General features: G+C 48.6%; 1 protein-coding gene across 2 annotated transcripts in view; it reads right to left on the bottom strand.

Annotated features, from left to right (window-relative positions):
- Positions 1 to 1,148: 1,148 nt before the first annotated feature.
- Positions 1,149 to 13,132, bottom strand: part of Dnajc16 (DnaJ heat shock protein family (Hsp40) member C16) — a 29,018-nt gene continuing 17,034 nt past the window's right edge. For both annotated transcript variants that reach the window (XM_027399945.2, XM_027399946.1), the window contains exons 8-15: positions 10,240 to 10,370; positions 9,128 to 9,311; positions 7,370 to 7,552; positions 7,158 to 7,234; positions 5,983 to 6,063; positions 5,785 to 5,883; positions 4,036 to 4,206; positions 1,149 to 3,087 (exon numbers count right to left, since the gene is read on the bottom strand). In XM_027399945.2, the coding sequence (XP_027255746.1) occupies positions 2,712 to 3,087; positions 4,036 to 4,206; positions 5,785 to 5,883; positions 5,983 to 6,063; positions 7,158 to 7,234; positions 7,370 to 7,552; positions 9,128 to 9,311; positions 10,240 to 10,370 (1,302 nt within the window). In that variant the 3' untranslated portion in view covers positions 1,149 to 2,711. The remainder of the gene's footprint in view (positions 3,088 to 4,035; positions 4,207 to 5,784; positions 5,884 to 5,982; positions 6,064 to 7,157; positions 7,235 to 7,369; positions 7,553 to 9,127; positions 9,312 to 10,239; positions 10,371 to 13,132) is intronic.

Genomic DNA, 13,132 nt, shown 5'->3' with positions numbered 1-13,132 from the left:
GGTGACTGAAAATGAATTAGCACTAGCTAAAAGTTTAGGAATGAGGACACTAACCCATCTAAACAACAAGCAAATTCTTTTGGGTGGTGGCAGGTGACAGGGAGAGCTGTCTGCTTCTGCAATGTCTCGAGGCAACCTATCAACTCTGGGTTAGACAAACAGCAGCCAGTCCTTGAGTGGCAGGAAGAGTATTTCCACACAGACCGACTAAGGAGTTTTACTACACTGCATCTACAGAACACGATTCACAGGCTGTCTCGAGCCTCCTCAAACAGCAGAACCTCAACTGAAACTGGGTCCTGTGACATTACATTCATTAGCACAAGAAACCTTGGCATTTGGTTGAGCATAAAAGTAGCTCAGATTTGACACAAATAATAATAAAAAAAATCATGAAAACAAATTCTGGAAGAAAGGCTTGTATCTGTCTGTCAAAGGTAGACTTGCGGTGCACACGCATAAGCCCAGGACTTGGGAGGCTGAGGAAGGAAGGCCTTGAGTCGGAGGCTAGCCTGGGCTACACAGTAAGACCCCGTCTTAAAGCAACCAAACCGAAGCTCTGTGGTCTCCTTGGTGACACCACCCTCCATCAGATCTGCTGGGATTCTGGACTCACATTCTCCAGGGACAGCATCAATCCCATTACTCACCCCTCCTATCACCCCTAATGGACGGGCCTTGTATCTTCTTGGTACAGTTTTGGATAAAGAACAAATATCTGGGGAGTTTTTGGTTTTCAGAAATTACATGTCTAGAACTTTATCGGTTCCAGAAATGTAAAGACAAAAATCTATCAATGAGTTAAAACATACAAGAGGAGCCCCATACAATAAAAATAAAGAAAAAAAGGAAAAACAAAACAAAACAAAACAAAACAAAAAACCCTCCACCGAAAACAAAACCCCAAAGCAAACACACTTGTGTATGTGATATTGGGGGTGGAACTCAGGCTTTGGAAATGCTAGGCAAGTGTTCTACTCCCTAGCCTCAGTGTTCACCCTCAGCCTTCAGAAATGCATTTTGAGGACTGGGCACTGAGGAGCCAAATGATTGCCTTCACCCTTGCTAGCTGGGCCAGGTGCACGAGAAGCAGCGTTGAAGAGTCAGCGTGTACTTCTAAGGGCCAGATGGAAGAATGAAGCCTGGCAGTGATTTCTTTACTTTTTAATAAAGCTAAAGACTCTTTGAAAACTACAGAGGGTCCTGGGTTCATATAGTTTATCACTTACCACTGGAGCTCAGTGTTTAAAGTAGTCAGGATCCGAGGTGCTTGGTTCAAAGCAATTATGATTAGAGAATACTAACTGAGTGATGTCCTGTCCCTGATTTGTGCCTTTCACTTTACAAAAGGGCACTTGCTTGACAGTAGAACACACCATGTGTGACAGTTGTCCAAACTCCTCTTGTGGTTTGGCCCTAAAAATAAAGGGTATGTTGAATGGGCGAACATGATCCGGCCCTGAGCCTGAGGTGAGTGGAGCCAGGCAAGCTGGATTTGATGGGTCTGATCTGGCAGCAGGAAGCAGCGATAAGGGAAGAGGGAAACAACTGAGCTGAGAAGCCAAAACGCAGGCCAGAAGGAGGATGCTAGCTGCCTGCCAGACAGGAGTCTGGAACAAGTCTCAGCTCACAGTCAAGAGACGACTTGAAGATTCAGCACTTTGGGGACAACAATGTTCAAAATCAATTGTCAGAGAGGTCAGGTTCCTTGGTACGAAGACACGCCTGGCATTTTACTCAAGATAGAGCGAGCGAGGCAGGGAGGGCTCCTGCACCTGGCTCTTGGCAGACAGGAGTAACTGCCGTCATCTGCAATCTACTGGCTCTATAGCAGCTCATCTACGCTCAGAGAACACGATCACAGGTTATGGCTCCTAGTATTCAAACTCTAAAATCCAGAGGCAGGAAGGCATCTGGAGATAAGTCAGTGGCTCAGTCATTACAGCGCTTCTGGCTAGGCAGACTCTGCCCTGGCTATGAGGGTGCTTACAGGAGTGCAGTGAGGGGGCAGGGATAGGTGACAAGGGACATTCAGGAAGGGTCACAGGGCTTTTATGACTCTAGTCAGTGTTCAACCCTCCCTTCTCTTGGTGGGGAAGACCATATGTAAAGGCTGCACCCTCACCCACTGCTCAGCCCCTTCCTTTCAAAGCCATGGCTGGCCAGCTGTTGTGGGGGATACCCCCAAAGTATACTTCTCAGTGCTTGCTCCCAGAAGACGGTCACATGTAAAATTGCTTAGAACTAGGCCTCTTTCAAAGATGCAGGACCTAGAAACTGTGGTGGGCTGTCCTCTGTTGAGAGCATGTGCCTTGGCAGAAGCATGGCAGGGGCCAGGCCAGGAGCCTATGGGGGTGGAGAGGTGACCCACCCTGTATGACAGGTTCGTGAGGGTCCTGAGGTTTGTCCAGGCATGACTCAAGGTCAAGCCCTGGGTTTCTCCAACCTAAGGACAGGGTGGTGTGAGCACGTTACAGGGACAGTAAAGAAGAGGGGATGAGCAGTCTATTTTAAATAGTGCGGCATTCATACGGGGACGAGAAAACCCAAAGGGAAAGAGTTTCATCTAGGGATCAACCCTGCAATACGTTTTACTCCTGGGTGACAAAGGAAAGATCTTCTGGCCATTGCTCTGGAAGAGAAACCTAAAGCCTAGACTCTCCTGAAAATCCCTGTTCCGGGGCACGTTAAAAACCTGAAGAGTCCATGTCTCAGTCTAGCTCAGGCCATGACGGGATGTAAAACCTTTGCAAGGAACCTTCCAGCAGGCGCTCCATCCACAAGGACAACTTGCTCAGCTTGCCCTTGAGGGGCTTGGGCCCGAGGCCACAGGGAGGCTTCCCTCTGGAGGAGTCAGGGTCGCAGGAGCCCACGGCCTCCTCGTCCACTGTCTTTAGGGGCTTGAAAAGGCAGAAATACTTCTTGTGGCCGTTCAGGGCCAGCACGTAGCCAGTGTAGTCCCGCTCCATGAAGTGTTTGTCATACTGGTTTGGGATCGGGGCCGCGTCCTGAGCGAACTCCAGCAGGTACTCCAGCCACTCCCGGTGCTTGTCCAGACTGAGGAAGGAGAAGTGGAGACTGCTGCTCCTGCGAAAGAGCAGATGGGTGTTCAGGAAGGGGGCTCAGCTGCAGGCCACTGAGGGGAGCAGCAGCACTCAGGACAGTTGAAGAGCCAGGAGAGGCTTGTGCTGGCTGAACTTAGAAAGGGTTTCTGTGGAGCTGGGGGTAGGGTGGGGTGTTCACGCTTCTTCAGAACCAGCAAGACATGGAAGTTAAGCGAGAGTGGCGGGGAGTGGTGGGCCTGTAATCCTAGTACTTGGAAGGTAGAGGCAGGATGTTTTGTGTTTTTTTTTTTTCTTTCCTTCCGAGACAGTGTTTCTCTGTGTAGCTTTGGAGCCTATCCTGGCACTCACTCTGGAGATCAGGCTAGCCTCGAACTCACAGAGATACGCCTGCTTCTGCCTCCCGAGTGCTGGGATTAAAGGCATGCACCACCAATACCTGGCTCTTTTGTTTGTTTGTTTGATTGTTTTGTGTTTGAGAGCATCCAGGGCTACATAGAAAGTACCAGATCAAATCAGGTGGGGTGGCGCTCACTTTTATTCCCAGTACGGGAGGCAGAGACAGGCAGACCTCTCTGTAAGTTTGAGGCCAGCCTGGTCTACAGTTCCAAGACAGCTGATGCTATGCAGAGAAACCCTGTCTCAAAAACCCAAAATAAATAAATAAAAACCAACTAAACAAAAGTCAAGAGAAGGTCCCAGTGATGGCAGATGGCAGATGTCTGTCCTGGGAGGGACACAGAATATTATCCTTCAAGTGAGAAGTGTGAGCTGTCTTCTAGTCTCTCTTATCCCAACTGGCACACACTAAACTACACACCAATCGAGCATGCATGCACATACGCACACATACATATACACACACACACCCTGCCTACCTACCCAGTGAATGTGTAGAACACACACACACACACACACACACACACACACACACACACACACACGCGCGCGCGCGCGCGCGCACCCTGCTTACCCAGTGAATGTGTAGACCTCTAAAGCAAATTTCTGCAGCAGGCTTGTCTTGGTGGAATTGGACAGGATGAGGACCACATTCATGTGGCCTGGCCTCAGGCGTACCAAGTTGCTGGTGTATGTCACATCTGTGAGTTCAGTAACCTCCACAAAGCCTTTTTTAGGAATCTTGCTGTGGAGAAACAACAGAGGGGTTTAGAGATTATTAGGATAGGGGTGGAAACCAGTGGGGGCCAGGTGTGGTAGCATATGTTGTAATCCAAGCAGCTGGGCAGTAGAGGCAGGAGGGTGAGAGGCAAGCCTCAACTATGTGGTTAGCCTGGGCTATGAGAACAAACGTCCAAACTCCTTCATAAACCCAAAGAAAACAACAAAACCAGTGGAGCAAAATGCCTCCTGGCTAGATGGGATCTGCTACTCAACACTGACTCTGCCCTGTTGGCTGCATAGGGCGGCCCCACCCCACTCCACGGTGGCCTGCAGCAGCCCTTCTCATAGTGCTTTTCTTCTGGTGCAAAGGCAGCTGTGTCAGAGCTGGTGTCAGAGCGAAGGAGGCCACAAGTGCTCAGTCTGTTAACTGAGACAGATCCTTTGCTGGAGACACCGCAGTTATGAGTCATGGCGACAGGCTACCCCCAGCTTCTGGCTCGTTTACCACCTCCCTCAGGAGTTCTATCTCTTCCTGCTTCCGTTACTGATGCTGGGACTGTGAATCTGCAATCACAAGGCAGGCACTTGGTCTGCAGGTCCTGTATCTACACGTGTAGGGGGTCTCAGTGAACCCCGGCAGTATGACTGTTTCCCTTATTCAGCATGCCTGGGAAGGGGCTGGAGAGACTGCTCAGGCCTTATGAGTGTGCACTGCTGTTCCAGAAGTTTCACAACAGTCTGGAACTCCAGCTTTAGGGGATCTGATATTTCTGGGTCCTGAGGGTACAACTCTTTCCCCTACACACTTAAAAAAAACAAAAAAACCAAAAAAAAAAAAACAAAAAAAAACCCAACAAAACCAAACCAAAAACTAAAACCTCAGAATGCTTGAGTATAGGAATGTGTTGAATTTTTAGAATCCCTCCTCTCATTTTATAATATGTGCAAGCAAACATGCAGTGAGATCCGGGGGCAGTCCAAACATGACATCTATGTCTGTGCATACACCTCAGCCTGAAGGTGACTTCACATATACTTTGGGTGCATGTGCACTGTGACTGTGACTCACTCGATGAGGCACAGAACTGTTTTCTTTTTTTCTGAGATGAGGTCTCAGTATGTAGTCCTGGCTGGCCTGGAACTCACTATATAAAACTCACAGAGGTTGGGCGTTGGTGGAGCACGCCTTTAATTCCAGCAACTGGGAGGCAGAGGCCAGGTGGATCTCTGTGAGTTCAAGACCAGCCTCGTCTACAGAGCAAGTTCTGGGATAGGCTCCAAAAGAATACAGAGAGAAACCCTGTCTCGAAAAACAAAACAAACAAACAAACAAAAAACCTCACAGAGATCTGCCAGCCTCTGCCTCACACATTCTGGGATTAAAGGTGTGTGCTATGACTAGGTGTTATTTTAAAGTTGGGGGCTGGGATGTTACTCTGTGAGAGCACTTGTCTAGCATGTGGTTTGATCCCTAGCACTGCAACCCACTCCCCCGATCCAAGAGCCAGGTTGCAGAGACCAGCAAGGCGGAGGCCCTCTATACTATCCATCCTGCTTGTTCTTTGAGGCCAAGGGCAGGCGTGTGGGATCTGGGAAGAACCTGCTGCTTTCTTTGGTGAAGGCTGGCTCTGTCTTCCCAGGCTTCTCAGGGACTTCTTCTTTATCCGGAGGCTGTGACTCTCCTTCCTCATTTGAGTCGCTAAAGAATGAAAACAGAAGTTATTTTTCTTCTTATTTTTTTTAGGGGTATAAATGACCATGGCAGATTGGGGCTCCCACTGACAGCCCCGAGACTTACCTGAAAGCCTGGACAATGACAGTGCCAAAGAGTATGAAGAGGGCTGAGAAGATGAGGGACAGCAGGGGCATCACCTCACGCCTGAAAACAAAGGTGGCTGTGTCAGCTGCACACCCGCTGTCTCAGGAGGAAAAGGTCCCAAACCAAAAGCCACAAACAAGAAACAGCTACAAGACAGGCTGTTTCTGGTGTGTGTGTGTGTGTGTGTGTGTGTGTGTGTGTGTGTGTGTGTGTGTGTGTGTGTGTGTGTGTGTGTGTGTGTGTGTGTGTGTGTGTGTGTGTGTGTGTGTTGGGGACTGTTTCCTCAGTGTCCTAGTCACAGAGACTGTATTCTGGAAGGTGGCTTTAGGCTGTGTCTAGTACATTCTGCAGAAGGAAATAAAGGATTTAAGTTGGACACAGGGAAGGACTTCCTGCCACTGAGGTATCTATTGGTGGCTACAGAGTCTGTGGAATGATCTCAATCTAACTGATTCTTCTGTGGCCACAATAATCAGATGTGGCTGGATGGAACAGGGAGGTCACAGTCAGCTTTCACTTCAGTTGTCAACTTGATACACACTCGAGTCACCTGGAAAGAGGGAACCTCAGCAGGAGAGTTTTCTCTATCAGACTGGCCTGTGGGCGCATCTGGAGGGCATTTTCTTGATTACTAATTGACATGGGAGGGCCCAGCCCACTGTGGGTGGTGTTACCCATGGACAGGCAGACTTGGGCAGTGTAAGAAAGGTAGCTGAGCAGCACTTTTCTGTGGTCTCTGCTTTAGTTCCTGCCTTCGCTTGTAAGCCAAAACAAACCATTTCTTTCCCAAGCTTGTTTTGGTCATGATGGACATATCTGTGAATATACACTGGACTTGGTGTGTCAGGCCCTGGGCTGAGTGGCAGACATACTATGAAGAAAGGATCAGAATGAGCTCTGCTGACAAGGAGGCCAGCTGGGGTGTTCATCCCTCCCAGCAGGATGTACCAGTCAGCAAATATTAAGAAGTAGAGCAAGGAAAAAGAAGCTTGTCTTTGGACTGTGGGAATGTGTGAACTCTCCCACCTCCAGCAGCAAAAGAACCCAGAAGCCCAAGGACAGTCTTTCTAGAGCTTCCAGGCAGCAGGCACACACTGACATTCTGAATGACTGTGCCTGGCTTTGACGGGGGAAAAAAACCCACAGGGTCCTACCAGTTACTGTGAAGCAGGCTCTCCCACCAGTCTGAGAGGGAGTCAGAAATAGAGTAGAGCCAGCGGAGGAAAAACACCTGTTGGAGAGGAAACGTGCAGTGGTCAGGCTGGGCCCGGAGGGAAAGCCCCTACCTCCCAACATAGTGCCTCTTCAAATCCCTGCTCTGCCCCTGACCCCCCCCCCCCAAATCTTTCCCAATTCTGATGCTCACAGGGGCAAGTTCATCAGTCAGGTCAGGGAGGACAGCCTCGGAGGACAGAAAGGCCGGATCCTTCCGCAGCTGATCAAGATAACCCAACAGGATGAACTTATCATCCTCACTGCCCGTCCAGGGGTCGTCCAGGGTTTTAAATACCACCCTCCCCGCTGTGTTTCTCCTTTCCAAGATGGACACCTGGGAGAAAAGGAGAAAAACCATTAGGAGTCTCAAAAGAAGCAGCATAGAATGACACCAGGAATTCCAGCCCCTAGGAGTCTGAGCCCAGCCTGGACTTACACAGCTACATCGTGTGTGTGTGTGTGTGTGTGTGTGTGTGTGTGTGTGCACTTCATTTTCCTACGCTGTTTTTCAGGGAAGATGAACAAAAGGGTCTCAAGAGGGCAGCACTTAAACTAAAACACAAATATTGATGTGTTTACGGGATTTGTAAGAGACCCTGAGGTCTGACAAGAGGAATAATTACTATTTGAACTGACTGTGTACTTATGAGGAAGACCCTGAACTTGCCTCCATCTCACCAGCCTCCCTGGTTAAATTGTGCTAGGGAGGGAATCCAGGGCCTTGTGCATGTCAGATGGGAACTCTTGTTTGAGACGAGGTCTCATTAAAAAATTTATTCATAGAATGGGAGAGGTGGCCTTCTCCAGGGAAGAGCACACCAACTGGTTGTCCAGTGCCCAACAGTCAGCCCTGAAAACATAAAGAGGTTATATTTAGGAATGTATGCACATACATGTATGTATGTGATAGCAATCAGTTTAAAAAAGACCATGAATCTGAAGAAGAGTGACAAGGGCTATATGAGAGGGTTTGGAGGGAGGAAAGGGAGAAATGTAATTATATTATAAGCTCAAAGAAAGTTTAAAAAATGTATTCGCTATTTATATGTGTACATGTGTGTGCCTGCATGAATCCTCAGAGGCTAGAAGAACATGCCAGATCCTCTGGAACTGGGGTTACAGGTGGTTATGAGTCTCCATGTGGTTGTTGGGAATAGAATCCAGGGTTCTTCAAGAACAGCCAATGCTCTTAACCACTGAGCCAACACCCAGTCTAATTTTTGCTTGTTTTTTTGAGACAGGATCCCCTGTAGCCCAGGCTGGCCTGAAACTTTGTCTTCCTGTCTCTACCTCCTGAGTGCTAGGATTACAGGCACATGCCAGAGTCCTGGCTCTTATGGTGACTTTCCAAAGCTTCGATCAAAATTCTTAACCTTTTTTCTCTCAACAGATTTTGTGTGACAGCCTGGGACATAATGTTACAGTTAAAGAGCCTCGGCTTTGTAGAGAGCATTTCGATGACAACTGAATGAGAACAGAGAAGGCAGGTCATTACCTTCCTTCCTATGTTCTGGGGATGAAACCCAGGATCTCGTGCATTTCAGGCAAACACTCTCACCACAGGCCTCTGGGAAGAGGGTGGTGAAGACGTAGGCAGAGCACGTGAGAAAGGAGGCTTCCAAACACATTAGCCGTGGCCTGAGATTGGGAGAATGGGGCCTCTAGAGTTCTGCACTACCATACCTGACTGTAGGAAAAACCTTCCCTCGTGGGAGGTGGCTCAGCTGGGAAGGTGCCAGACTAGAGGGAGAGTGCCTTCCAGGGAGGCCTGGAGCCCACACGGGGGATGTAAAATGGAGGTCTGATTAGGACTCCAACCAGGTCTCAGAGTTTTCCAGATGTTTGCATTCTGTAGTCAGCACTCCCAAGACAGGAGGAATGGGGATGAGGGTTGGGGCCCATGGCTCACCCCTGACTTCCCTTGGAACGCCTCGACGTCTGGTAGCAAGGTGCTGGCAAACTCCTGCTGCCGGGTGCTGTAGACATGCACAAACCGCACGGTGTCTTGTGTGTTTGCCAGTGCAAATGACAGGAAGGCTTCAAAGGGTTTACTTAGCTTGTTAGTCTCAGCTGTCAGCAAAACCACACAGTACCTGCACACAAATAAGAGAGGAGGGCCTACAACCAGTCCTGGGCACTTGCTGGCAATGGCTGCTAAGGAAAGAGGAGACACACCTTGCATGATGAAAACCTGTCTCTATGAGGAAGCTTTTAGAAGCCACCTGTCCCGGTCTCCTCTCTCGGGGAGGAGTGGTTGAATCTATCTTAGGGCAGAGATGACCAAACCTCATTCTGAAAGGGCTGCCTCTGCAAGATTCTAATGGAAGTCTAGTGTCTATGTATTTACTCTTCCCAACATTTACTGAGCTCCCAGGCAACATTCCTACCCTTGTTCCAGAGAAAACAGACAGCAGATACAGACACATGCATGGGTGTGACAAGTGCTGTGAGAAAGAGAGGAAGGGACAGAGAGAGAGAGAGAGGGTGGTGTGGGGTGGACGTCGGATCATGCCGACCGGGAAAATGCCACCTGATGTTTGAGGGGAGGCTGGGGTGAAGCGCTGCAGGCGAGGGAAGGGGGGCCCTGGGTTTAGAGAGAGCAATGGCGGCGGTGTGGAGGACTGGCAAAGAATAGGGGATGGATGGGAACAGAGACCCTAAGTAAGGGATATGGTGGTGGCCTGCTCAAGAGTGGCAGTGGTAAAATAGTGAGATGCCAGACAGATCTTACAATGTATGTGTGTCTGGGCATGTGTGGATCAATTCTCTCCTTCTACCCCATGGACCTCAGGGGTCAAACCCAGTTGGCCAGGCTTGACAGCAAGTGCCTTTACTTGCTGAGCCATCTTGCTGGCCCTTCTGGTATCTGCTAGATACTATGGCCCATGCCGATTATTTCAGCATGTGGTGCAAAGGTACCCTGAACTAAGGCACCTGACCCCATCACAGAGTTTAACCACCCCCCAGGAAGACACCACTGCTCCCTCCCACTTCAGTGAAGGCAGAGCCTAGAGTTCATACTTCCTCTGTCGGTGAGACCGCTTCACAGGGCAGAGTTCATGAAACAGCCTCTGGCTGGTGAGCCGGGCCGCCAGCAGGTACTTGTTCTGCGTGATGAAGTCCTCAATGACCTGCTTCTTCAGCCCTCGAGCCTGGAGAAACACCAATAAGCACTCAGTCCTCACACTGCAAATGGGTTTTACTCAGGAGCTTATGAAGACCGTGGCTGACCCTGGCTACGGTAACATTCACTAGGCAAGAAACGTGCGGAGATACTGGCTAACTCAGGTGAAGGTGATGATGCAGCCAGGTCATGCTCAGGGGAAAATCAAGAGGTTTCTACCGTGTGACTGTTACTATATTTTACACTAACTGCTTAGAAAAGTCAATCATTTTGAATTTTACCCAAATATATTTCTATTTAGGATACGTAGCAAATTGAACAATTCAAAATAAATCCCAGGTCCAGGGAGGAAGCTCAATGGTAGAATGCTGGTCTGATATGCACAAAGCCCTGGGTTCAATCAACAGTACCTCAAAAAAGACAAAATGAAACAAAATACCCAAACAGTGGTAGCTCTTGGTTTTTTTTTTTTTTTTTGAGACGGGATCTTACCTTGGCTGCCTGGAATTTGCTATGTAGACCAGGATGGCTTCAAAATCACAAAGATCCATCTGTCTACCTCCTGAGTGATGGGATTAAACCATGTGCCACTATGCCCATTCCCCTTTTGAGACAGGGTCTCCTGTAGCCCAGGCTAGAACCCAACTTGTTACGCAGCTGAGGATGGCCCTGGACTTCTGACCTCCTGTCTACCTTCCCAGTGTTGGGACTGCAGGCAAGTGCCACCACATCCAGTTTGTGTGGTGCCAAGACTGGTGAATTCGGGGGTTCACATGCTCCGGGAAAGCGCTACCACTCAGTGCCAGCCCAGTGCCTCCCCACACAGTTACTAAGAATGAAGAGGCACATCGCAAAATGGTACACTGATTGCTTTGTCATTGCTTTTGTGCATTTGAAAGGACAGACATGACACAGGAGAAGCAAAACTGCCACCAGCCTCAGATGATTACTGTGTACTTAGCAAACCCTAAAGACAGAACAGATAAATGACTGACTCCGACATATTTGCAAAGCTGCTGATGACACATAATCAATATTTGAGAACCAACTGTAACCCTTCTATCGGCAGAGAGAGTGTAACATGCTGTCTCACCCTAGGAAGTAGGGTGAGCTGATAGGTAAGATTCTGGGCCAGTGAAGGGCTCAGTGGGTAAGAGGGCTTGCCTGACGATCTGAGTTTGAGTCCCCAAACCCACAGGGTAGAAGGAAAGAACTGTCTCCCACAAACTGTCCTCTGACCTCCACACAAGCACACGGATAAGCACAGATGCATACAAATAAATAAATGTGAATTTTAAAAAGCGTAGAATCTTCAAAAGCCACCCACTCACTGACGTACCCACAGCCTTCCGTGCTCTGTCTGCTATCTTCCCACCTCTTTAAAAAATTCTGAGCTAGGGGTCAATAACCCGGGCTGGCCTGGAACTCACTGTTAGGTGAGGGTGTCCTTGAACTTCCTTCCTCTTGCTTCTACCTCCTGAGCGCTGGGATCACAGGCCTGCACTGCGTTCCTGGCCTCTACAGAGCTGGGGGTCCAACCTGGGGCTTTGTGTCTGCCAGGCAAGCACCTAATAAATAAGCTACTTTGACAGTGCCCTTTTACTGCCGCCTTTGTTAGCTTTGAATTCTCAATTTTCTCAGCCTCCAAAGCACTGAGATTATAAGCACTGCCATCAAGCCCATTTCCTCCTGCCTTCCCTAGGCTGTCCCCACCTACCTGTGTAAGGGTCACTTACGACGGTCTTTGCTATAGGAGCTCTAAGTCAGCATTCCTAAGAGGAATTTGTTCTCTTCAGTCCTATAGAATATTCTATAGGACTGTAGCTTGCCTTTAGGCCTTTCCTCCCTTGACTGAACCACTTTTTTCATTTTTGCTTTTTCAAGACAAGGTTTCTCTGTGAAACAGTCATGGCTGCCCTCCTGGAACTCGCTTTGTAGACCAGGCCGGCCTTCGAACTCACTGAGATCGGCCTGACTCTGCCTCCCAAGTGCTGGGATTAAAGGTGTGCGCCGCCACCTTGAGGCTTTTGACTGAACCACTTCAGGTACAGTCTAACTATGGATGCCCCAGTCAGCACTGTAGTCACTACACAGCAGTCGGGCAATGAAATGTTTAGTGACCAAAATAAAACACATTCTCTTTATTTTTAACTATGTGCATAAGTGTATGGGTATGTGCACATAAGTACAGGCAAACAAAAGGTTGTCCAGAAGCAGCAGTCGGGTCTCCTGGGACTGGAGTTACAGGTGTTGTGAGCCGCCCCACACAGGGGCAGGAACTCAACTCTGGAACTCTGGGTCCTCTGGAAGAGCAGTACATATTTCTTAACTGCTGAGCCATCTCTCCAGCCCCCCCACCCAATAAAGTATTTAATAAAACTTACTACAGCCTCACTTAAGAGTCAAGGACCATTGGGCACCATGGTACACACCTTTAAACCCAGCACTCAGGAGGCAGAGGCTGACAGAGCTCTCTGAGTTCAAGGTCAAACTAGTCTGTACATTGAGTGAGACCTTGTTTAAAAATCAAACCCCCCAAACCAACAAACACTTCTCTCAAACCAACAATTCTCCTGCTTCAGCATTCAGAGTACTGGAATTCCAGGTATGTGCTATCTGAGATAAAATAATTTCTTTAAGCAAAACACCACTATGTCAAATTAAACAACAACAACAACAAAAAAACCAAAAACAAAAAAACAGCAAAATTTAGTGCCTCAGTAGAAAGAAATGCCAAATGAATCTCTCCATTTCTCTGAAGTTTTGTTCAATTTGCCTTTCTCTGATTTA

The sequence above is a fragment of the Cricetulus griseus genome, chromosome 2, assembly GCF_003668045.3.
Source record: "Cricetulus griseus strain 17A/GY chromosome 2, alternate assembly CriGri-PICRH-1.0, whole genome shotgun sequence".
NCBI lineage: Eukaryota > Metazoa > Chordata > Mammalia > Rodentia > Cricetidae > Cricetulus > Cricetulus griseus.
This window is presented reverse-complemented; position numbering and strand designations above follow the sequence as displayed.